Below are 22,966 nucleotides of genomic sequence, written 5' to 3' on the forward strand. Positions count from 1 at the left end.
GAACTTGACTCAGAGGCGCGCAGGCCTCTAGGGGGCGTGTCCCCGAATGGGAGGCGGGGCATGGGCGGGCTTTGATGACTGGGCGATCAGGCTGTGCTGAGGGCAGCCCAGGAGAAGGCCGGGAAGATGGCGGCCTCCTGGAGGCTAGGCTGTGACCCTCGGCTGCTGCGTTGCCTTCTGGGCTTTGGTAGTCGCAGAAGCTCAGAGCTGGTTAAGGGGGCTGCTAGGTGGTCTGTCGGCCGTGGAGCTAGTTGGAGATGGTTTCACAGTACGCAGTGGCTGCGGGGTGAGTGGCCGGGGCTTGCTCAGCTTCTCTGTACCTGAGCAATGGGCCTGGGGCAGGGGCTTTTTGATCGAGGGCCTGAATCTGGGTGTGGCGGCGCCCGGAGCTCACCGTTCCCTAATCCTTTTTTCTGGGAGAGGGTCTGCTGACGCGGTCTAGTGCATGCCGCAAAGGGCTTTTTTGGAAGCTAGGAGAACTTGACTCCATCCCTGGCCGCCTGGCTTCTTCGTGACCTTGCCTTGGAATTTGGGTTCTGAGGCCTGTCTCAGGCCGCTTCCCAGTCATATTTCAGGTGTCTTTAGAGTTGGCTACTTGCCCAAGTTTGCTGACATTCAGACGTCATCGTTAGCTGCTTTTATTCATTCTCCTGGCCCGTCTCAGGAGAACTTCGAGGCCACTGGGATTGCTCTAGGCAAGGACTGGTGAAGGATCCCATTTGTAAATGTCAAGACATCATCAGACATAGGTCCGGAAGAATGTTTTAAGCAAAACATGAGCTTGAAAGAGTGAAAATTTAGGAGGGGAGTCTTAGGAAGGTGTCGACTTAAAGACACAACGTAAGAGCTGTGAGTTTAAGTTTTATTCGAGGTCTTACTGAGTTTTATAGCCCGGGAGACAGCGACTCAGCTCTGAGCAGCTACTCTGCAGGGGTGGGGGCGGGGGGTAAGCCAGATTGCATATGAATTTTTTTGGCTAGGAAACATGCAGTCAAGCGTATATCTTAGCAAAGATTACTGCCGACCATAACAGATATGTCATGTTAATGAGTTTAATATTTATTATCTTAGTGTTTTTCTATGGATGGGGAGATGTAAGAATCTAGGGTTATTTAAATAATTCCTGAGATGTCCTTTGAACTATCTTACAGCCTGTTTATCCAAAGCAGAGTGCTTCATCTTGAATTCCTCTCAGGTCTCACTGTTGCTTGGCAACTGCTGTGAGTTGTGAATTAATCCTTGTGGAACTGGGCAGTCCTTGAAATTCCTTTTTCTTCACAAAATTTATTATAGAAAGTTGTCATTAAACACAACACGATTCTCCCAGTATTTAATAGTTTGCAATGTAGTGTGCCAGCCATTATTTTCCTTTACAAGAGGGGCGAGTGCATATGTGTGATGTATCATTATTACCTGCCGATCATTCAGTCCCTCCATGTGATGAATTGTAATATAAAAAGTTTGGCGTGGGCATCGCCTATGCTAAAGTTTTTATATTACAATTCATCATACTCTGAGCTACTTGAGGCCTGGGGCGGGGATGTTACATGAAGTTAATGGCATGGTGAGTGCACTGAGATTTTAAGATTTAAGGGAACAATTTAACTTCTTCAGCCTAATGTTTCATAGCATTCCCTGTCTTCTCTTCCCCCAGTTTGTTAAATAATGAACTTTCCTACAGCTGCCAGAGATTCTGTCTGGGGTGGAACTCAGCAATCTACATTTTACAAACAACCTTTGGTGAATTTTCATGTACAAAATATCAACATTTGGTGTTTGATGGGCTACACTTTGAGATTTGCTCTCTTAGAAAATCATGGAACTTTAAAAGCTTACTGTTAGGAATAACTGAGAAAGAATGTTCTTATTAAACAGATACTTTTGAGAATCTTTGAACATTTTAAACCCTCTCTACTGAGAAAGGGGGCAAGTGTTGCATACTCAAAAATGTGCATGCCATTTCAGGGGTTTTGCTTAGACTCAACTTGACAGTCCTTACCTGAGACATCATGACATTTTACCTACCCCTCAACACACTGCGAACAACTTCTCTGTCTGCTTGAACTTCATCTGTAAGGAATCCTAGGAAAGCTGTGTTAGCTTCCTGATGCTTCCCTCTTTGATGTATACAGGACGCTGGTGATTATATTGGGCCCGCCTCAGTGATCTAGGATTCTTTCCCTATTTCAAGATCAGTTTTTCAGTGGTGGTCCTCAGGAGTTTACCTGGTGAGCCGGTGGTTAAAGGACTTCGCTCATGGCTCAGTGGTAAAGAATCTACCTGCAGCGCAGGAGCTGCAGAAGACACAGGTTCGATCCCTGGGTCGGGAAGATCCTCTGGAGGAGGTCATGGCAACCCATTCCAGTATTCTTGCCTGGAGAATCCCACAGATAGAGGAGCCTGGTGGGCTACAGTCCATAGGGTCACAAAAAGTTGGACACGACTGAAGCGACTTAGCATCCACACACTCACACTAACCAGTAGTTTAGATCACACTTCCACTGCACAGGGTGTGGGTTCGATCCCTGGTCAGGGAACTAAGATCCCACATGCTGTGCAGTACGACCAAAAAATAAATGAATAAAAAAATATGCCAAAGTCATTTAAATTTTTTTGAATAAAGGTCAACTGTTTAGCAGTTCTAATCTCTTTTTCAACTTTTAATTCCCTCTTGCCATGTAACATAACATATTCATAGGTTCTGGGGTTAGGACATCTTGGGTGTGGTGGGACACAGGCATTAGTCTGTCTACACGAAAGCTGATTATTGTATGTTATTGGATAGCTGTAGCTTATTTGGAAATCTTAGATTTTTTTCCTAATGCTAAGCCAAAATTTGTCTCTTGACTTTTCACATACAGGCTTTTGTTTTGCCATGATAAATATACATGACAATCCTTGAACTATTTGCTTTACAGAGCGTGGATTACGAGGTGTTTGTTGGTTTTTCTCAAGCTTGGTAGAAATTACAGTTTCATAAAACTAAACAACTATTTGGTAGTCTATAGACTATGAATTTGACACAATTACTGAATTATTTCATCTTTCACTTAACTGTCAAGGATTTAAAAATCAGTCAGTTGTGAAGTCACTTGGAATTTAGGTTTCTTTAAAAGGTGTTTGTTGGCAGCATAATTATGAACTTATAGCATATGCCATGTGCTTAGCCCTTCTTAGAATTCCTTATTCACTTCTCACAACCACCTAGTAAAGTTGGCATTATCTGCATTTTTATTGGGCAGAAGATACTAAGGCTCAGAGAAATTAAGTGGTACTTCCAAAGCCACACAACTATAATGGTAATGAACTGAAAAGGAGCCATGTATTTTTTACTCTGTGTTTAACAAATCCTTAATTGTTTCATTCTCTGAACTGCAATGCAGTGTGTATTGAGAGGGTAGAGACTTATTCACCATACTATTACTGAGTGAAGAAATGAGCCCTAGTTGCAAGGTACCTGGTAGCTGCTAAGAAAGTGGTTGGCCTGCTGAAGGAACAGGTTCTGTGTATTCAGGCACATGGCCCATCTAGTCATGCTTCTGGAGATGGAATGCTGTGTTCTGTCTAGGCTTTATCCTTAAAGTATGGGGAGGTAAACAACAGCAGTGTGGTTTCAGTAGTATGTGTAGTGAGCTCTGAGGGGCTAAGTTCAGGATGATAAGGGAGAACTTAAGAAGGCTTCCTGGAGGTGGCAGCCCTTTCAGGCTGAAAGAGTAGCAGACATAAAGGCCCAAAGGCTAGCTGTATCTTTACAGAAGTGGCAAAGCATTTGTAAACCATTTTTCATCACACCCTAGGCATTTAACTTTGAAGAGTTTCCATCGCTGCCCTTTCAGAGAAAATGGCTTAGTTTGGAATTAATTAATAATTAGTTATTGATTATTAATTAATTAGATGTTAATATTGTTGGTTTTAAGTTGTCTCTGAGGAATAACATGTTGAATGTGAAATAACATGAGAGGAGGAAAATAAATGAGGTTCAGTCTTTGTAGTGCTTTGCCCAGTATCTGACTATAGGCCTTGCATTTGTAGATGTTAAATAAACATATCTGGGGAAGCTAAAAATCTTGAAAGTTATTTTAAAAAAACGGGTCTACAGTATTGCATGTTTGCAGCCAGTGAACCAGTCTGTGTCATTTTAGGAGAAAATTTATTGACAACTTTAAAAACTAGGAACTGTTTATCTAAACAGTCTAAATTTTTGTCTTCCTTTGAAAATTTAAAGTTAGGACCTATATGGTGACAGACGATTGAGACTGAGTAATGACTGTTCTCTTCAGGTAGGAAATTACATACTTTCTAGTTGACCATTTTCTCTTTGTTACCTCTCAGCCAGCAAGACTGAATGTCCTTTGAAATTTGTCATCACCTCTAGTTGTTGTTCTTTTCTTGTACTCTTATCTCTATGGAAAGCAGAAAACGGGAGATAGGTTAGGAAAAATGGGAGAAAGGAGTGTGTGAGTGTGTGTATAAAGGAAGAAATTTATTATAGATTTAATATGAAAATGAAGCATGACTGAATCTGAAGAAACTCAAAAGGTGCTGCTAACCCACTTTCTCCTGTTTCCTCTAAGCATCTGAGTTTTTGATGGTGGTTCTATAACAAGGAGAGGATGTCTTTGTTAAAGAGTCAATGGTGTGGCATGTTGACCTATAACAGACTTCCAGACATTTCTTGAGCAAAGATGGGTTTATTCGGGATCTGCGGAGAAGAGCAGTTTGGGGTCTGCAACCATGGGGAGCCACATGCTAATCCCCACAAGCTCGGGAGGGAGAACACTTAATACAGAGGGGCAGAGGAAGGTGGGAGGCTACAGTAAGCAAAGTGTCCACGGCTTTCCACTGGCTGAGTCCTCACCAGGAAAGGAGAGGAATCAGTCTTCTTCCTGTTGGGCTTTGCAGTTATTACAGGGTGTGAGAGATCCCCCTTCTGGTCTCCCAACTCTATTTAATTGAAGTTTCTGTTTATTAATTTTCACAGTTATTTTTAATCAAAGCATAAATACTGTTTTAGGCCTGGCTCTAATTAAATCTTTCTACACTGATATTGTTGAGACTATTACTGTTCTTTGAGTTCTTTAACCATGGAAACAGAAACATACAGACTTGCTGAAATAAAGATATAGGATTTCTTAGAAGGGTAGAACACTAGAGTGTCTGGGCCATATCCATTTCTTGTAGGGCTCCCAAAAGTCTGCTGTCTTTTCTCTGATTTACGTTGGTTTTCTCCACACTCGCCAATCTACTCATGGTTTTTCTTTTTCTATCATGTCAACTTGCTTTGCCTTAATGCTGATGCAGGTCCTTACACTCGTTGCTCTTTCAGTTTAGTTCAAGCACACACCACCATTTTTGTGATCTAATTCCAGATTCCCTGGTCAGAGAAGCTGTAGGTCAGCTGTGGTATAGAACACAGGGTTGATTAAATCAAAGACTGCAGTTCGGACATTTCCTTTAAAAGGGAAGTGTGAGTTGGGAATCAATGACGTCTGTTATTCTGACCACTTGATTAGAGTAGAGTAGTGAAGTCCTTCGTTTTAATTGTTTTGGGGTTAAGTATTGACTAGAGAAAATGGATGATCAATTAAGCAAGTCAGAATAGGCTACTCAGTAGTTGAGATCTGTGGTCATCTAAGGAAAACAGAAAGGGGATTAATGAGATCTTAGAAGCAGCAGCAGGAGAATCTGGTAAGATTTGGATTATCAGGAAGTACTTAGTTCTACTCATTGCTTTAAAACTTTTCATTCGCAATACGTAAGTGGGATATTCCAAGGAGCCATTACATACTGAACATTCCCTATTTGCCGGGCTTCATTTTAGATTCTTTTCGAACTTCCCTGGTGGTTTGGTGGTTAACGCTCTGCACACCAATGCAGGAAGCACAGGTTCGATCCCTGATTGGAGAACGAAGACCCTACAGGCCACACCGTGTGGCCTGAAAAAAAAAGATTCTTTACCTCTGTCACTTCTAATCATAAGAACCTTGCAAAGGTTAGTTGTGTTTTATGGGTGAAGAGATAGTCCGTGAGGTTTAGTGGTTTGTCCAAGGTTAGTAAGTGAATGACTACCTTGGAACTATGCACATGATACTATACAGAGGAAGAACAGAGGTCCTTGCTTGTTGGATATCTTGGAGTAGACTGACTGACTAATCATGAAGTTGGGAACTGTAGACTGAATATTTGTGTCCTCCCCAAATTCATACATTGTAACCTGATGGGCAATGAGAGGGTATTAGGTGGTGGCCTTTGGCAGGGGCCTGGGTCGGAGTGAGAGGAGCCCTCATGAGTGGGATTTAGTACCCTTATAAAAGAGACTCCAAAGAGCTGCCTCACCCCTTCCACCATGGGAAGACACCACAAGAAGATGTGCTCTGTGAACCAGGAAGTGGGCCCGCATCAGCCACCATACCAATTGGCCAGGATCATGATCTTGGACTCTCCGGCCTCCAGACCGTGAGAAATAAATGTTGTTTCTAAGCCGCCAGTCTCAGGTATTTTCTCATAGCAGTCCGCATGGACTCAGGCACTGGGCAGTGGGATCATCAACTCAGGGCCCGTGTTCACAAGAGAGGGTTACAGCCGAACAGAATCGGGTCTCCGCCAGCCAGAAGAAGTTGGAAAAGTGGGTTTGGGAACAACACGTAGCATTTATTGAGAGCTTACCATGTACCATTCCCCTTTCTCAGCCCTTTGTGTGAATTCCCTCTGTGCTTATGACAACTAGTGCTATGCTTGGGTGATAGAAATCTAGTTTCAGCCCAGGCTGCTTGACACCAAAGCTGGTTCTTTCCCTAACCACAGCCTTCTTCATTGCCAAGTAATAACTTGACTGTAGACATCAGCAGAACACTGTCAGCGTGCTGAAGGTTTGTTCACTCTGTATGTTTTAGCGAACACCTGCTTTTTTTTTTTTAAAGTGAGGCATTTGAGTAATATCTACATTGTGAAATGTTATTTCAGCAGCAGCTGTGATGTCTTAAGTTATTTTAAATAATGTAAGATACTAACCTTCTAGATTGTGTATAAAGGAATTAGGACCATTCAAAAGTTAAAGTATATGTCAGTGTCCTCTCTGTAAGTTTCTAAGATGATCCACTCTTGAATATACCTTATTGTTATCTTGAGCATCATTTGCCTTTTTGACAAAATGTGTAAATCCCCAAACTATTAGTCATATGTTCATTCTTCCACTACACTCTGGAGTGGTGATTTCTTTTTGCCTTTGTTCCAGGATTGCAAAATTAACTGGGATTCATGTAGAACTTAAATTTTCTAGTTTAATACCAGGAAGACCAGTGCTGCAAGCTGAAACCTCTTCTGAAGTGTTTGGTTTATTTCGCTCAGGAAATAGTTCTGCAGCCATACTGACATACCGTCGGATCACTGAGTGGGTACTAAGTGTATGGAGGAACCAACAGGTTCTGTAAACAAAGGGGGATGTATCCTGCCTCTTTATTTTTTGTATTTGGTAAGCAGTCCATTTAGTGTAGCTGGTGGTCTACTAGATATTTTCCTACAATCATGGTCTTTCTTGTATTAGCAAAACATTTCTAAGGAAGAATTAAGGTTGGTAAATTTATAATTCAGGAGCATTTCTTTGGGAATCTCTTAGCACTGATTTTTTTTTAGAGGGGCATAAATCTATTTGAAAACTGAAAAACTCTTATCACTTCTTCAGAAAAATGCAAAATTTTGTATGTGATTCCAGGGAACTTGTAGATCTCCCTGTAATTTATCTATAATGCCACCTGGTCTCCGACCTGTTACCATGAACATTTTGGTTATTTCCTATAGAAAATAATTGTGCTACTTTGCAAGGGTATTTACCATATCTGAGAACAAGAAAGGTGTTAAGCAAGAATACTGGAGTGGGTTGCCATGGCCTTCTCCTGGGCATCTTCATGACCCAGGGATTGAACCCAGGTCCCCCACATTGCAAGTGGATTCCTTACTGACTGAGCCCCCACGGAAACCCAGAATACTGGAGTGGGTAGCCTATCCCTTCTCCAGGGGATCTTCCCAATCCAGGAATCAAACCAGGGTCTCCTGCATTGCAAGCAGATTCTTTACCAGCTGAGCTACCAGGAAAGCCCCTCTCTGCTCATGCTGTTCGTTCAAATGGAGTAACCTGCCTGTGGTTTGACAATTTTCTTGTTACTTAATGCCACCCTCCTAAATCTTCTTATACAGTCCTGTCAGGGAATGGATGACACTCCAAAAATGGGTAATTTGACTGGAGTTTAATAAGTGACCATTTTTGTGAACTTAGGGTATAGAGGTGGCACAGTACTAAGGGGCTTTTTGAGTAAGGTGCTGTGATCACCCTCAGCTTGAAGAGGCATGGACAAGGAGCACTTCCTGAACTGGGAAGTGGGGAGCCTTTGTGACCTCTGATGGAGCTGTGCCCTTCAGTTAAAGGATCCAGCCAGGTCAGGTGACCCCACAAGGAGGGAGCTGAGGAAATAATCTGAGCTCACTCTCCTCTCTCCTTTTCAGTCTCCTTATGCTTCCTGTTGGTGGAACCCAGCTGGAGGCCAAAGCAAGGAAGCCTGTTAGTGTAACCTGTTTAGTGGTGTTGCGGGGTTGACGAGTGATCTGTGAGGGCAGATGGGAGACGCCTTGCAGGCCCACCTGACTTACACCCATTAGTCATTACACTTTATCCCTCAGGTTTAACACTGATGCCATCAAGTACGGCTCATGTGTATGTGTATGGCAGGTCTCATGCTAAGAGGGGAAGAGAGTGAGTATAGTTTCTACACTTGGAAAAACCACACGAGGCTTCCTTGGACTGTTTCCCTGGGCCAATGCTTTGCCAAGAGCAAGCACAGGCTCTTCATAACTGACCTGATTTTTAATAGGATTTTTCTGTCTACATTTGAAGAACTGAATAGGAATCAAAGCTATGTAGGCTTTTAGGGCACTTTTTATAGGAAGAAGGATGTTGTTTTTGGAGCAGAGGCATCTAATTTGGATTTCTGTGTTGTTGTTTTTTTTTAACTGGTACGCCTAAATCAAGTCATCCTTGATTCCTAACTTTCGCATGCCACATCTGAACTACCAGAAATTCTCATTGGCTCTACCTTTTAAATGTAATCTGACCACTCCTCCCCGCTTGTTCCACCAACTAGCCTGGCCCAGGCTACCACCACCTCTAATCCAGTTTATTGCAGGAGTGTCCCAGAAGATGTCCCCGCCACACCCTTGGCCCAGTACGGACTGTTCTCCCTGCAGCTTTCAGAGTGTCCCTTTTAAATTATAAACCAGATCATGTTACTCTTCTGCTGAAAACCCTCCAAGAGCTTCTCATTAATCTCGGAAGAAAATCTGAAGTCCTGACTGTGGTTTCCAAGGCCCAATATGATACACACCCCCCACCTGTATGACTTCAGCTCTGGCCGTGCCTCTCCTCACGCTGAGTCCACTCTGGCACACGGCTCCCTTGGTGAATTCTGAACATACCAAGTATGCTCTCAGCTCATTCTTGTGCTTGCACTTTCCTCTGTCTAGAAGGCCCTTCCGTCAGAGATTTGCATGGCTTCTTCCATTCAGTTCTGCTCACTTTGTCAGAGGAAGGCTTCTCTGATGAACCAGGAAAATAGTTCCTCCCCTGCAACTGGTTCCCCTTACCTACCTTCGTTTTCTCGGAAGGATCTGGTCCTTTACATGCCTTTTCAGTCTCAGGACAAGTATTCTAAGTCAGTAAAGGAGAACAGGTAACATGTTCATGGATATCTTCACTTTGTATTTAAAATCCCATTATTTTAGCTTTATAGTTGAGACCATCTCAAAGCATGTGCAGTTTTTCTTTTCTTTTTTGTCATTATATCCTTGTGAACATAGCTATGCCTTTGGCACTGCAAACAAGTTCAATTTTTTATTGTGTTTGTTTATTTTACTCACTTAAAATTTTTATTTTCATGCCTTTTCATTGTTATTTATATAATGTCAAACCCATTAACCATGTATTAAAGTGTACTGGAAGGTACTATGGCTATGTACTATTAGGTACTAGTCCCAGCATAGTTTTTTGAACTTACTTGACTCACTTTTCATTTTCATTATGTCCTACTCTTTAGCCAAACTAAGCTATGTTTTCTTCTTCTTGGTTTGCATATGATGTTTCCCTAACCTGGAATATCTCTGTTGGTCCCTCACCATGTTTTCTTTGCCTGGCAGATTTTTTTAAATTAAATGTTATTTTTTAATTGTAAAAAAATATATAAAATTTACTATTTTAACTATTTTTAAATGTATGTTTCCAGGGCATTGAGAGCGATCACACTGTTGAATGGCCATTACTGTGGTCTCCAAAACTTTTTCATCATCCCAAACTGAAACTCTGTACCCATTAAACAGTAACTCCCCATTCCCTCTCTACCCAGCCCTTGGTAACCACTGTTCTACCTCCTCTCTGAATTTGCCTGTTTAGGTAGGTATCTCATTAAAAATGGAATCATAAAATATTTGTCTTTTTGTATCTGGTTTATTTCACTTAGTATGTTTTCAAGTTTCATCCAGGTTATTTCAGGTATCTGAATTTCATCTGTTTGGAGGCCGAATCACATCTTATTGGCTGTATATACCACATTTTGTTTATCCATTCATGTATCAGTGGACACTTCGGTGATTTGCACTTTTTGGCCGCTGTGAATAGTGCTGCTATGAACATGGTTGTGCAAACACCTATTCCTGTTCCTGCTTTCATTTCTTTCGGGTATATAGCCAGAAGTGAGATTGCCTCATCTAATAAATGATCATTCAATGTTTAATGTTTTGAGGAACCATTGGGTTGTTTTTCCACAGAAACTGCATTGTTTTACCTTCCCTCCGGTAGTGCACAAGGGCTCTTAATTTCTCCACATCGTGCCAACACTTGTTTTCTGTGTTTTTGATAATAGCCATTCTAACGAGGATGAAGCGGTACTAGCACACAAATCAAGATTTCCTTTCCTGATCAGCTAGAATCTGGTCTCTCAGCCCTTTGGAGTTCTGACAGCACGGTTATCTGCTACCCTCTAGCACTTGTGTTTGTCTTGACTTCCCATTTAAACTATAATCCTTTGAGGTCAGGATTCTGGTCTTCCATGGGTTGAGGGCTAGGACAGCAGGAGCTCTGTAAGCATTTGTTGAATGCCTCATTTGCCTTTCGCTTTAGTAGGCAGTATTATGAGAGCACCACAGGAGGTACATTTGCCAGTGACGTTCATGAGAATTAGGGTTTCAAATGTGCAGTAGAGTTAAAGAGTTAGTGTGCTTTAGCAATGAGGACAAGGCCGGATAAGGTAAAGAGTAGAAAGGAAGCCTTCAAGTTTAGGTTGGGAAGGTGAGAGGAACCTGTGAATCTGTCTTTCCTTACCTGAATGAATTGTGAAGTAAGATTATGTGTGTGTGTGTGTGTGTGTGTGTGTGTGCGTGCGCGCGGGGGTCGCTTCAGTCATGTCGAACTCTTTGCAACTCTATGGACTATAGACCACCAGGCTCCTCTGTCCATGGGACTCTCCAGGCAAGAATACTGGAGTGGGTTGCCATGTCCTCCTCCCAACCCAGAGATCGAACCTGTGGCTCTCATGTCTCTGCATTGGCAGGCAGATTCTTTACCACTAACCACCTATGAAGCCCAGGACACCATCATATAGCTAGCCAACTGCATGCCTTCAGAGTTTATCCTCTTAACCATCACTGTGCTGCCTATTAACAGCTAACATTTTTTGAAACTTAACTTTTTGCCAGGCCCCATTGTAATGACTTGACATGTATAACCTCATTTAGACCTTTTTTTATTAAATAATAGCTTATTTTAATACAGTAGTATGTGTGTATGATTTAAATAGGCAAATGGTACTAAAAAGCTTATGGCAACACAGTGGATCTCTGACCCATCTTTTCCTACTTCCCTAGTCATCTTCCTCCTTAGAAGCAACACTGTCCTGTGGCATTTGCTCATCTCTCTATGTTATATATTATCTATGGATGACTTCTGATCAGTCATCCCCCTGTTTTCTCCCCCATTCTCCCAATGTAGTTATTTTTCAATTCTTAATTAAATCTATATTTAGTGTTTACACCAGCCAAGTATGCTTAACTGAGAATTGGTGTGTATCATCCCATATTATGACTGTCACCTTTCTAACTTGGCGAGCGTGTGAGGTGAGTGCAATCGTGCTGCAGTTTGAGCATTCTTTGGCATTGCCTTTCTTTGGGATTGGAACGAAAGCTGACCTTTTCCAGCCCTGTGGTCCAAATTTGCTTCCATATTGAGTGCAGCACTTTCACAGCATTGTCTTTTAGGATTTGAAATAGCTCAACTGGAATTCCATCATCTCCGCTAGCTTTGTTCATAGTGATGCTTCCTAAGGCCCACTTGACTTCGCGTTCCAGGATGTCTGGCTCTAGGTGAGTGATCACACCATCGTGGTTATCTGGGTCATGAAGAACTTTTTTTGTATAGTTCTTCTGTGTATTCTTGCCACCTCTTCTTAATATCTTCTACTTTTGTTCAGTCCATACCATTTCTGTCCTTTATTGAGCCCCTCTTTGCATGAAATGTTCCCTTGGTATCTCTAATTTTCTTGAAGAGATCTTTAGTCTTTCCCTTTCTATTATTTTCCCTATTTCTTTGCATTGATCACTGAGGAAGGCTTTCTTATCTCTCCTTGCTATTCTTTGGAACTCTCCTTTCAAATGGGTTTGTCTTTCCTTTTCTCCTTGCCTTTAGCTTCTCTTCTTTTCTCAGCTATTTGTAAGGCCTCATCAGAGAACCATTTAGCCTTTTTGCATTTCTTTTTCTTGGGGATGGTCTTAATCACTGCCTCTTGTACAATGTCATGAAACTCCTCCATCCATAGTTCTTCACGCACTCTATCAGATCTAATCCTTTGAATCTATTTGTCATTTCCACTGTATAATCATAGGGATTTGATTTAGGTCGTACCTGAGTGGTCTAGTGGTTTTCCCTACTTTCTTCAATATAAGTCTGAATTTGGCAATAAGGAGTTCATGATCTGAGCCACAGTCAGCTCCCGATCTTGTTTTTCCTGACTGTGTAGAGCTTCTCCATCTTTGGCTGCAAAGAATAAAATCAGTCTGATCTCAGTATTGACCATCTGGTGACGTCCGTGTGTAGAGTCTTCTCTTGTGTTGTTGGAAGAGGGTGTTTGCTGTGACCAGTGTGTTCTCTTGGCAAAACTCTAAGCCTTTGAGCTGCTTCGTTTTGTACTCAAAGGCCAAATATGCCTGTTACTCCAGGTATCTCTTGACTTCCTACTTTTGCATTCGAGTCCCCTATAATGAAAAGGACATCTTTTTTGGGTGTTAGTTCTAGAAGGTATTGTAGATCTTCATAGAACTGTTCAACTTCAGCTTCTTGCATTCCTGGTCAGAGTTATTGCAATGCTATTCAATAGCTATTGAGCTGTTTCAGTGCTAGCAAAGTAATGCTCACAATTCTCCAAGCCAGGCTTCAACAGTGTATGAACCGTGAACTTCCAGATGTTCAAGCTGGATTTACAAAAGGCAGAGGAACCAGAGATCAAATTGCCACATCCGTTGGGTCATTGAAAAAGCAAGAGTTCCAGAAAAACGTCTACTTCTGCTTTATTGACTATGCCAAAGCCTTTGAGTGGATCACAACAAACTGGAAAATTCTTTAAGAGATGAGAATACTAGACCACCTGACCTGCCTCCTGAGAAATCTGTATGCAGGTCAGGAAGCAACAGCTAGAACTGGACATGGAAGAACAGACTGGTTACAAATTGGGGAAGGAGTACATCAAGGCTGTATATTGTCACCTTGCTTATTTAACTTATATACAGAGTACATCATGCAAAATGCCAGGCTGGATAAAGCACAAGCTGGAATCAAGATTGCTGGGAGAAATACCAATAACCTCAGATATGTAGATGACACCTCTCTTATGGCAGAAAGTGAATAGGAACTAATGAGCCTCTTGATGAAAGTGAAAGAGGAGAGTGAAAAAGTTGGCTTAAAACTAAATATTCAGAAAACTAAGATCATGGCTTCCAGTCCCATAACTTCAAGGCAAATAGATGGGGAAACACTGGAAACAGTGAGAGACTTTAGTTTCTTTGGCTCCAAAATCACTGCAGATGGTGACGGCAGCCATGAAATTAAAAGACACTTGTTCCTTGGAAGAAAAGCTATGACCAACCTAGACAGCATATTAAAAAGCAGAGACATTACTTTGCCAACAAAGGTCTGTCTAGTTAAAGCTGTGATTTTTCCAGTAGTCATGTGTGAATGTGAGAGTTGGACTATAAAGAAAGCTAAAGACCAAAGAATTGGTGCTTTTGAACTGTGGTGTTGGAGAAGACTCTTGAGAGTCCCTTGGACTGCAAGGAGATCCAACCAGTCAATCCTAAAGGAAGTCAGTCCTGAATATTCATTGGAAGGACTGATGCTAAAGCTGAAACTCCAATACTTTGGCCACCTGATTCAAAGAACTGACTCATTTGAAAAGACCTTCATGTTGGTAAAGATTGAAGGCAGGAAGAGAAGGACAACAGAGGATGAGATGGTTGGATGACATCACAGACTTGATGGACATGAGTTTGTGTGAGCTCTGGGAGCTGGTGATAGACAGGGAGGCCTGGCGTGCGGCATTCCATGGGGTTGCAAAGAGTCTGACACTACTGAGGAACTGAACTGAACTGAGTTGAACTGACCTTTTTCTGCATTTTTTCAAATCTTTGCCTTTATACTTTTTTCTTTAACTTGCCTGTTTGTCCCACACCATCTAATACCTACCTGACACAGTTTCTGGCATTGTCAGTCACATCAGCTGTTTTCTCAGTTAATATACTTTTGTAGTTTCTGTATTTCTCTAGGTGTGTAGGTTCAACCTGTCTCCCAAAGGTCTTCTGTTTTACCTCTACAGAGGAAACAACCTCAAGTCTTCTGTTGAAGGATGGTGGTGTTACTCAGAACTTAAATAGCATTCACCCAAGTCTTCAAAGGGCCAGCATTTCCAAAGGTCTTCAGTACTGCCAGTTCTTGGACCTTTGGGAAATTCTCATATAAACCAGGTTGATTATCTCAGTTTTTTCCACTTCTGGTTTAGCATTCAGCTTTCTTAGACTCTCTTAGTCAATCATTTGTCTTCCTATCTACATTATTCACTTTTCTGCTTCCAGAGTGTGTTCTGGTGTTCTTTCTTTTCTCCCTGTTCTTATGGGTTTATGTCTGAAAGTAAAAAGAAACAAACAAAAAGCATGTATAAAAAAGCCATCAACTAAAGACAGGTACTGTTGTCATTTTGGAGTGAGTCCTTTCAGTCTTTGTGTACATACAAGTAAATGGGTAGAACTTGGATTATGCCGTGTGTGTGTGTGTGTGTGTGTGTGCACACGTGTGCGCGTGTGCGTGCAGTTGCTAAGTTGTGTCTGACTCTGCAGCCCCATGGCCTGCAGCACTGCTTCCCTGCCCTTTACTCTGCCATGTGTACGTGTACTGTTTGAGGGACGTCTTTCATTATGTTTGTTACTTTAAATACTATATTCCCACAAACTATTATGCATATGTTTTCTGTTGTTGCTCATTGACATTTTCAATCTATTCTTATATCAAAATAAGTATTTGAACAAAGACCCATGTGACATCTTTACCTTTCTTTATTCAAAACTGCAGTGTTAATAGTACTTTGTGCCGTGGTACTGATTTTGAAATTATTTGTACTTCATATGGCCTTTTTTCATCCAGCCTGCAGGTGGCAGAATTGCTTTATTTAAGCAGAAATTTTAAAGGTCAATTTTATTTAATGAGTTCTTGCGTTAGAAAGAGAAGTGATTAAATGAAAAGCTTTCTATTAGGAAATAAGCAAATTAATGTAAAGAACAGAGAGCTGTGCTAATGAAGTATTGGGTAATTTATTTCTTCAATTTGTCTATCTTCACTTCATGATTTTTGTGTTTGGATTATAGTCGTATTAATGGAACAGAGCATGACCCTCAAGCAGTACCATATGTAAATTGTGGAATTTCCTTAATTGTTAGAGTAATGGAGCTTAGATCTGCTTCATATTAGCCACCAAGCTATTTGTTCTGCCTTTGTATTTTAAGAGTTTGCTTATATTAATCTTTTTTTTTAAATCTAGAGACCTTTTAGAATTGATGTGTAGATCTTCAATTTAAAACTTTTTTTTAATAGGTTTTGCTGATCTGTGAGTGTTTTAAAATTAAAGACATGCTTTAGAGAATAAGAAATCAGATTAATGCACTATATTTGAAGTTGAAAACTGAATTATGCTTTAGAAAGATTGGAAGATCAGGTTTGAAGAAATTAGGAATTGTTTAGAAAAACTGCTATAGAGTCAGTGAGTGATTGATTGCTCGTAGGCTCGAATGCCTGATGAAGAGGGTAAAGCAGCAATATACTAAGAAGAAATGTGCTCTAAAAATATGAAATATACTAAGAAATGACAGTGCCATTCTATTGAGGCAGAAAAAGATTAAAACAATTGTGATGGCTTGATGAGACTCTAAAATCAGTATATTTAAATATAACCTGGAAATGTGCATTACTCTAGTTACCTTAAAATATTTTAAATATTGTCTTTAACTGCTACAGAAGGGCAGACTTATCAGCCAATAGGTATAGTTTTCAGCTTGATAAAAAGAAATAACACTAAAATGACTACAAGAGGGTTAAAGTTAACAAAATATGGGGCATCTTTTGAGTACTAATTGAAATAACCTGTATGACCAGGGGAATAAAAAACCACATTTCCTTTATTATTGCTATAGTTGTGCCCGTTTATAAATAGGAACTGTAGTTGTTGCCCATTTCAAGGCCGCCTCAGTTTGCTAGGAGAAAGGTAGAATGTACTGCTTATTGAAATGAGAAGGGAAGTGATACATAGCTTCTAATGGAGTTAAGCAATGTTATGTATAGGTTAAAATTCAAGGAGTCTAGAAAAGCCCATACTGTCCTCAAAAGAATTGACGGCAGCCATCAGATATTAGTTATGTGCAGCCCTTCATTCAAAACTGGTATTTTGATTATATAATTACCTTCCCACTGAAAAAAATATATTTGGAAAAGATGTGTGTTATATTCAGGGAGAACGAGGATATACTAGAACGAAATATTCATTTTCATTAATAATACTTCCTTTTTAAAATGATTTTCTAGCATGAGAGTCTGAGGATAGATTGGTCAGATTAATCAGAAAACACATTGCACATTTTACGCTCCATAAGTTGGTATAATCAATCAGGAGATAGTACTGAATAATGGAAATGTCCAGAATGTCTTTGTTTTTTTCTCACCTTCATTTCAGAGAAGGATCATGATCTATTACAGAATTTTTATGTTTTATTGTCATTATTCAGAGAAGCAATTCCAGTTCACCCATGAAGGGTGGCTGTATGAGGAATGATGTTTTACTTTTAAAATATGAAAATTTTTGTGGTTCTTGATGTGGGAATTCATAAAATAATGTGAAATTTTCATAATAAAGTACTTAATGTCAGAAATAATGGAAAATGTGATAGTCTCATAGGTGAGAGATTATAATAGGAGAGAATCGTAAAATAAATATTAGTTGTGTCATGGCACCTAGAACCAAGGTATAAAAACATTGAAGAGAGACTTTGTTTTGAGAAAATCGAGTTCGTGTTTGTCATACATCAGAATCTGGACATAGAATCATTGCAGTTCATTTAGTTTGCCTCCTTGTATTGAAACTCTGTTTGATGTATAAATTTGCTATGTATGTGATTGTGAAGTATTCCATCACATAATGTCAGGCTTGAACTTTTAATAGAGAGGGATTGTTAGGCTATTTGATTAGACACATGAAGAATACTCACGTTTGAATTTCTGAGTGAATAGGCTATAAGTAACTGATGATTAATTAATTGGTGGTCCATATTGTTAAGGATCATCAATTATTGATGAGTGGTAATAGAGTGTAGGAGAGTACAGCCTTGAGAGTTAGGCAGAATTCAGATCCCTCGACCAGGGGCTGTATTTTCCTCATTGATGAAATGGGTGTGTTGACTTAGAATTTGGTTTGGGCTCTGTCGTTGTCGGGGTATTAAGAGTGATGATTCTACATTTGTTTCCTTATAGTTTAGTACCAGTTGAGAAAGAGGCAAAAAGTCAGACGGATGGAGATCAGCGTAACAGTTTTAATGCTGATGAGTTTGTTCAGTTGGAAAATGTGACTTAAGTCTGTGGCCTACTACAGTTGGACTCCTCAGTACAGCCCCTGTGTAGACTTCGGGCTTTTGTTTGAGAGAGAGAGTTTGTGTATATAAACTACACATCCTGAGTAACTTCCTAGCACCCACTGGGCCTGCTGACACGGACAGAGAGAGCTGGACTTCCTCTCTGCTTTGAAGGGCAGGTCCCTTTACGCCTAGTGCCTAGGAGAACTGAAGGGAAAATGAAGGCTCCCAGTAGGCAGGCAGGTCTTACAATGAGGAAGACTGAGGCAGGTGTCTGTTCAGATCCTTTCCCCAGTCCTGTAGAGGGGCGTGAATGAAAACTGGAGGGAGGACAGAGACTTCCTTTCAAATATTTCAGAGACGGAACTCCTTTACCATGAAGCCATAGGAACTCCCCATTTGAAATTACATTAAAATTATTTGTTTCCCAAAGAAAATGTTTAACTTCATTTAACATTTAGTATTAAACCCCAAAACATCAATGGGGAGAAAAAGTCCTGGTCTACTCTTTGCCACATTTGAAATATGCTAGATGTGATATGTTTTGCTTTTTTATGTCAGCGAGTTGAATAATCTTAGGAAGAGAATAAGTTTTGTGGAAGATTTCAGGGAATGTAGTTTGTGAGTGTGGCTGCTGCTAAATAAGCACTGGAGTGGGTAACTATTTATTAGTATAAACTTCCTGTAGATTGTAATGTAACAACTGTGTGCCCTGGTCCTGGAAAGTGGAACTCTTGGGAAGCACATCTGGCAAATACATGAAGTGTCTTCTTTTTTGATACCTGAGGGAAAAGTAGCTCTGCTTTATTGAGAGGTCCCCCTGGCTTGAGTCCATCTTTTTGGATCCTTAATTGAATTCTGGTATAGAACACAATCTCAGATTATTCTAACTAAATAAGTTCTCTTGCCAGATCATCCACAATAAGGCAAACCTCTCCTTTTCACACTTAGCAGCAAGAACCCTTGATTCTTTTTTTTTTTTTTGAACCCTTGATTCTTGAATAGTATATAATGTTGCTGCTACTGCTGCTGCTGAGTCACGTCAGTCATGTCCGACTCTGTGCGACCCCATAGACGGCAGCCCACCAGGCTCCCGTCCCTGGGATTCTCCAGGCAAGAATACTGGAGTGGGTTGCTGTTTCCTTCTCCAGTGCGTGAAAGTGAAGAGTGAAAGTGAAGTTGCTCAGTTGTGTCTGACTCTTAGCGACCCCATGGCTTACCAGGCTCCTCCGTCCCCGGGATTTCCCAGGCAAGAGTACTGGAGTGGGGTGCCATTGCCTTCTCCAGTATATAATGTTAGATGAAAGTAAAAACACAACCAGTTTCTTAAAGTTTAATCTTGATTATTCTCTTGTAAATCTAATCTTAATTATTGTGTTGTAGGTTATCAGAAACCAGTTTCTTTTCTTTTTATTTGTCTTTTCCTTTGGTTGTTTTACCTGTAAATATTTTTTGGTAGTGACAAAAGGGGAAGGAGAAAAAGATGAAACAAAAGTCAACTTTTTTTTTTTTTTTAATCTTGTAAGCACATGGCTTGAAAATATGCATAGAGGACTTCGGGGAACGATGAAAAAGGAATCGAAAATATTCTGGAAAAGATTACTGAACACTTAGTTTGACCAGTTGGGTGTCTTTCAGACTGGAATATTTTTTTCCTCAGATTGAATTTCATATTAATTTACTTGAACTTTTTGCTGATGCCTCATGAGGTGTATTACTCTTTGTGTTTGATCTTTCCTTTTTTCAATTCCAGCTGACCCTATTAAGATCCTAATGCCGTCACTGTCTCCTACAATGGAGGAAGGGAACATTGTGAAGTGGCTGAAGAAGGAAGGTGAGTAAGTGCATCACTAATGCCTGTGTTACTGGATCGTTTTTGTTTTCCCTAATCTGCTGGTTTACACAGTACATGATGTACATAAAATGATCCGTTCTTATGCTTGTTAACCTCTACTGTTTAAATAAAAACTTCTTGTGGTAATGTAGCAGAGGTTTTATGGGGTTAGCCTGTATCTTTTCACAAGCAAGCAGAGAATGATCAGCTATTTTAAGGCTTTTTTGCAAGTTTTAGTTCTTAACACTTCCTTTAGTTTCAGCATCATAAAATTGTCAATTCCCTCAAGTTAGTTTGTTACTTTATAACAGCTCTGTGTATGTGTGTTTTCCTGTAGCTAGGCAATCTGATTACAAACTTCATTGGAAGGAACACATAAGTAAAAATACTAAAAAAAAAAACTTATAAGCAGCAGAGGAGAGTTGTAGACCTACTAGATTTTGAAACACATTATTAAGCCTTTATAATTAAAACTGTAGTATTGGTGCATAAAAAGACGTACTACTAGAACTGAATAGAAAATGAGGAAATAGACACAGATGCACACCATTATTTAATGTTTAAATAGTGAAGGAAGATGATACTAGATTTAGTCCTTGTGCTGTGTCAGTGATAAATTACAAATGACTCAGTCACTTAATCTACAAAAATGAAACCAGACAAGTACTAGGAGAAAAAAGCTGGTGAATTCCTCTGGAAGTAGATAATTACCCTAACTACAACTCAAACTCCAGATGCAATAAAGGAGCTACAGATAATTTGATAGTGAAAATAATAACTTTAGTATAGCTGAAAACATAATAAATAGAGTAAAAAAGTGACAAATCGGAGAAGGGTGTTGCAGTTTTTAACCACAGAGGATTAATATTTCTAAAAAGTATAGAATAAGAAAACTATCAGCTCAGCAAGAAAATGGACAAGATATAGGAGTAGATGATTTTCAGAAAAAGAATTATAAATTGCCTTTAAAACACGTGAAAAGCTACTTAATATTTTGTGTTAATAAATACACAAACTAATACTACACTGATTTATTATTTCTTACCAATCACTTTTTTTAATAGAAATTTAAAAGTTTGATAAGTTATCCTGTTGATGAGACTAAAGGGAATGGGAGGAAGCAGGCACTCTCAAACACTGCTGGAGGAAATGCGAAACGGTATAAGTCCTTGTTCAGTTGCTCAGTCATGTCTGACTCTTTGCGACCCCCATGGACTGCAGCACACCAGGCTTCCCTGTCCTTCTCTGTCTCCTGGAGTTTGCTCAAACTCATGTCCATTAAGTCGATGATGCCAGGGAAGAAAATTTGTCAATACCTAGAAAAATCACATTTATATTTACCCTTTCGCCAGGCAGTTCTATTTCTAGGGACCCTATCTCAAGGCAAAACTAAGAAAAGACACACATGTGAGGCTATTTATTATAGCAGTGTTTGTAATAGCAAAAGGTAGAAACAGTCCAGCTGTGGTCAACACAGAGTTTGATGAATAACATATACTATATCCACAGCTATAAAAGGAATGAAGAGTATCTCTCTATACTATTGTAGCGTGATCTTCAGGGCAGAAAAGCAAGGTGGAAACTGGTAGATATAATATGTATCATTCACTAAAAAAAGAGATAGGAGTACTAATATTTGGAAATTTTAAAACAAAAAAAAATTAACAAAAAAAGTGGTTATCTGTAGTGCAGTTGAGGAAACAGTGTGGTGAGTGGAGAGAGAAAGTAGAAGCTAGATTTCTCTGAATGTATCTTGTTTGTCTTCTTAACTTTAGAATATACACGTATTTTGCATAATTTTAACACAATTTAATTTTAAAAGACTCCTAACCTTGGAAACCAGATGAAGCAGAAGGGCCTAATTATATACTGACTAACTGATACAACAACCGTGCAGAGAGGGGCTATTTCAAATGTCAGTAAATGTGACTATATATACCTACTGAATTGTAATTGAAAGACAATGACATCTCTAAAAATATAAACTGTTTAGAGTAATTGTATTATAGTGGTCATGTTGGTTATCTTTGCTACTCTAAGGTTTTTTAAAATGTGTTTTATGGGATAAAGCAGTTGAGTGATTAAGCTGATACTATTGGGAACCCAGCCTTTGGGTGTGTTTTAAAGGAAAACATAGGAAAGATAGGTAGGGTTAAGGAAACATCCTGTGATGACTAATTTTCTAGCTCTTTTCCGTGGCAGGGCCTGGAAAAACGACAAACCTGCTAGCAATGAGCACCCCTAACAGTGAGACTATAGTCTCTAAATGCCATTTCCTACTAAAGTTAACCAGATCTTCTTGGAAAATAGCTGCTTCCAGGTCTGTGGCAGGCAGCGTACAAGATGGAACATGAAAGTGAAAGTCACTCAGTCATGTCCAACTCTTTGCGACCCCATGGACTCTACAGTCCATGGAATTCTCTAGGCCAGAGCACTAAAGTTCTCTTCTCCAGGGGATCTACCCAACCCAGGGATTGAACCCAGGTCTCCCGCATGGCAGGCAGATTCTTTACCAGCTGAGCCACCAGGGAAGCCCGAGAATACTGGAGTGGGTAGCCTATCCCTTCTCCAGTGAATCTTCCCTACCCAGGAATCGAACTGGGATCTCCTGCTTGAACTTACTGTCAATTTAGAAGGCAAAGCAGTCATCAAAAACTCCTGAAAGTGAAGTCACTCAGTCGTCTCTGACTCTTTGTGACCCCATGGACTGTAACCTCCCAGGCTCCTCTGTCCATGGAATTTTCCAGGGAAGAATACTGGAGTGGTTTGCCATTTCCTTCATCAGGGGATCTTCCCGACCCAAGGATTGAACTTTGTTCTCCCACACTGCAGACAGACTCTTTACTGTCTGAGCCACTGGGGAAACCTTTCAAGCTAAGTTCCCCAAAAACTCCTGAGGGCATCTTAATGGACTCAGGACTCAAAAATGGGCCAATTTGA

The 22,966-nt window shown here is 40.2% G+C and overlaps 1 protein-coding gene across 1 annotated transcript in view; it reads left to right on the top strand.

The window, feature by feature from the left end:
* Window positions 1-37: 37 nt before the first annotated feature.
* Window positions 38-22,966, top strand: part of PDHX (pyruvate dehydrogenase complex component X) — a 71,778-nt gene continuing 48,849 nt past the window's right edge. The window contains exons 1-2 of the mRNA XM_043909162.1: window positions 38-286; window positions 19,946-20,026. Coding sequence (XP_043765097.1) covers window positions 127-286; window positions 19,946-20,026 — 241 coding nt within the window. The 5' untranslated portion in view covers window positions 38-126. The remainder of the gene's footprint in view (window positions 287-19,945; window positions 20,027-22,966) is intronic.

Source organism: Cervus elaphus, chromosome 1 (genome assembly GCF_910594005.1).
Source record: "Cervus elaphus chromosome 1, mCerEla1.1, whole genome shotgun sequence".
Lineage (NCBI taxonomy): Eukaryota > Metazoa > Chordata > Mammalia > Artiodactyla > Cervidae > Cervus > Cervus elaphus.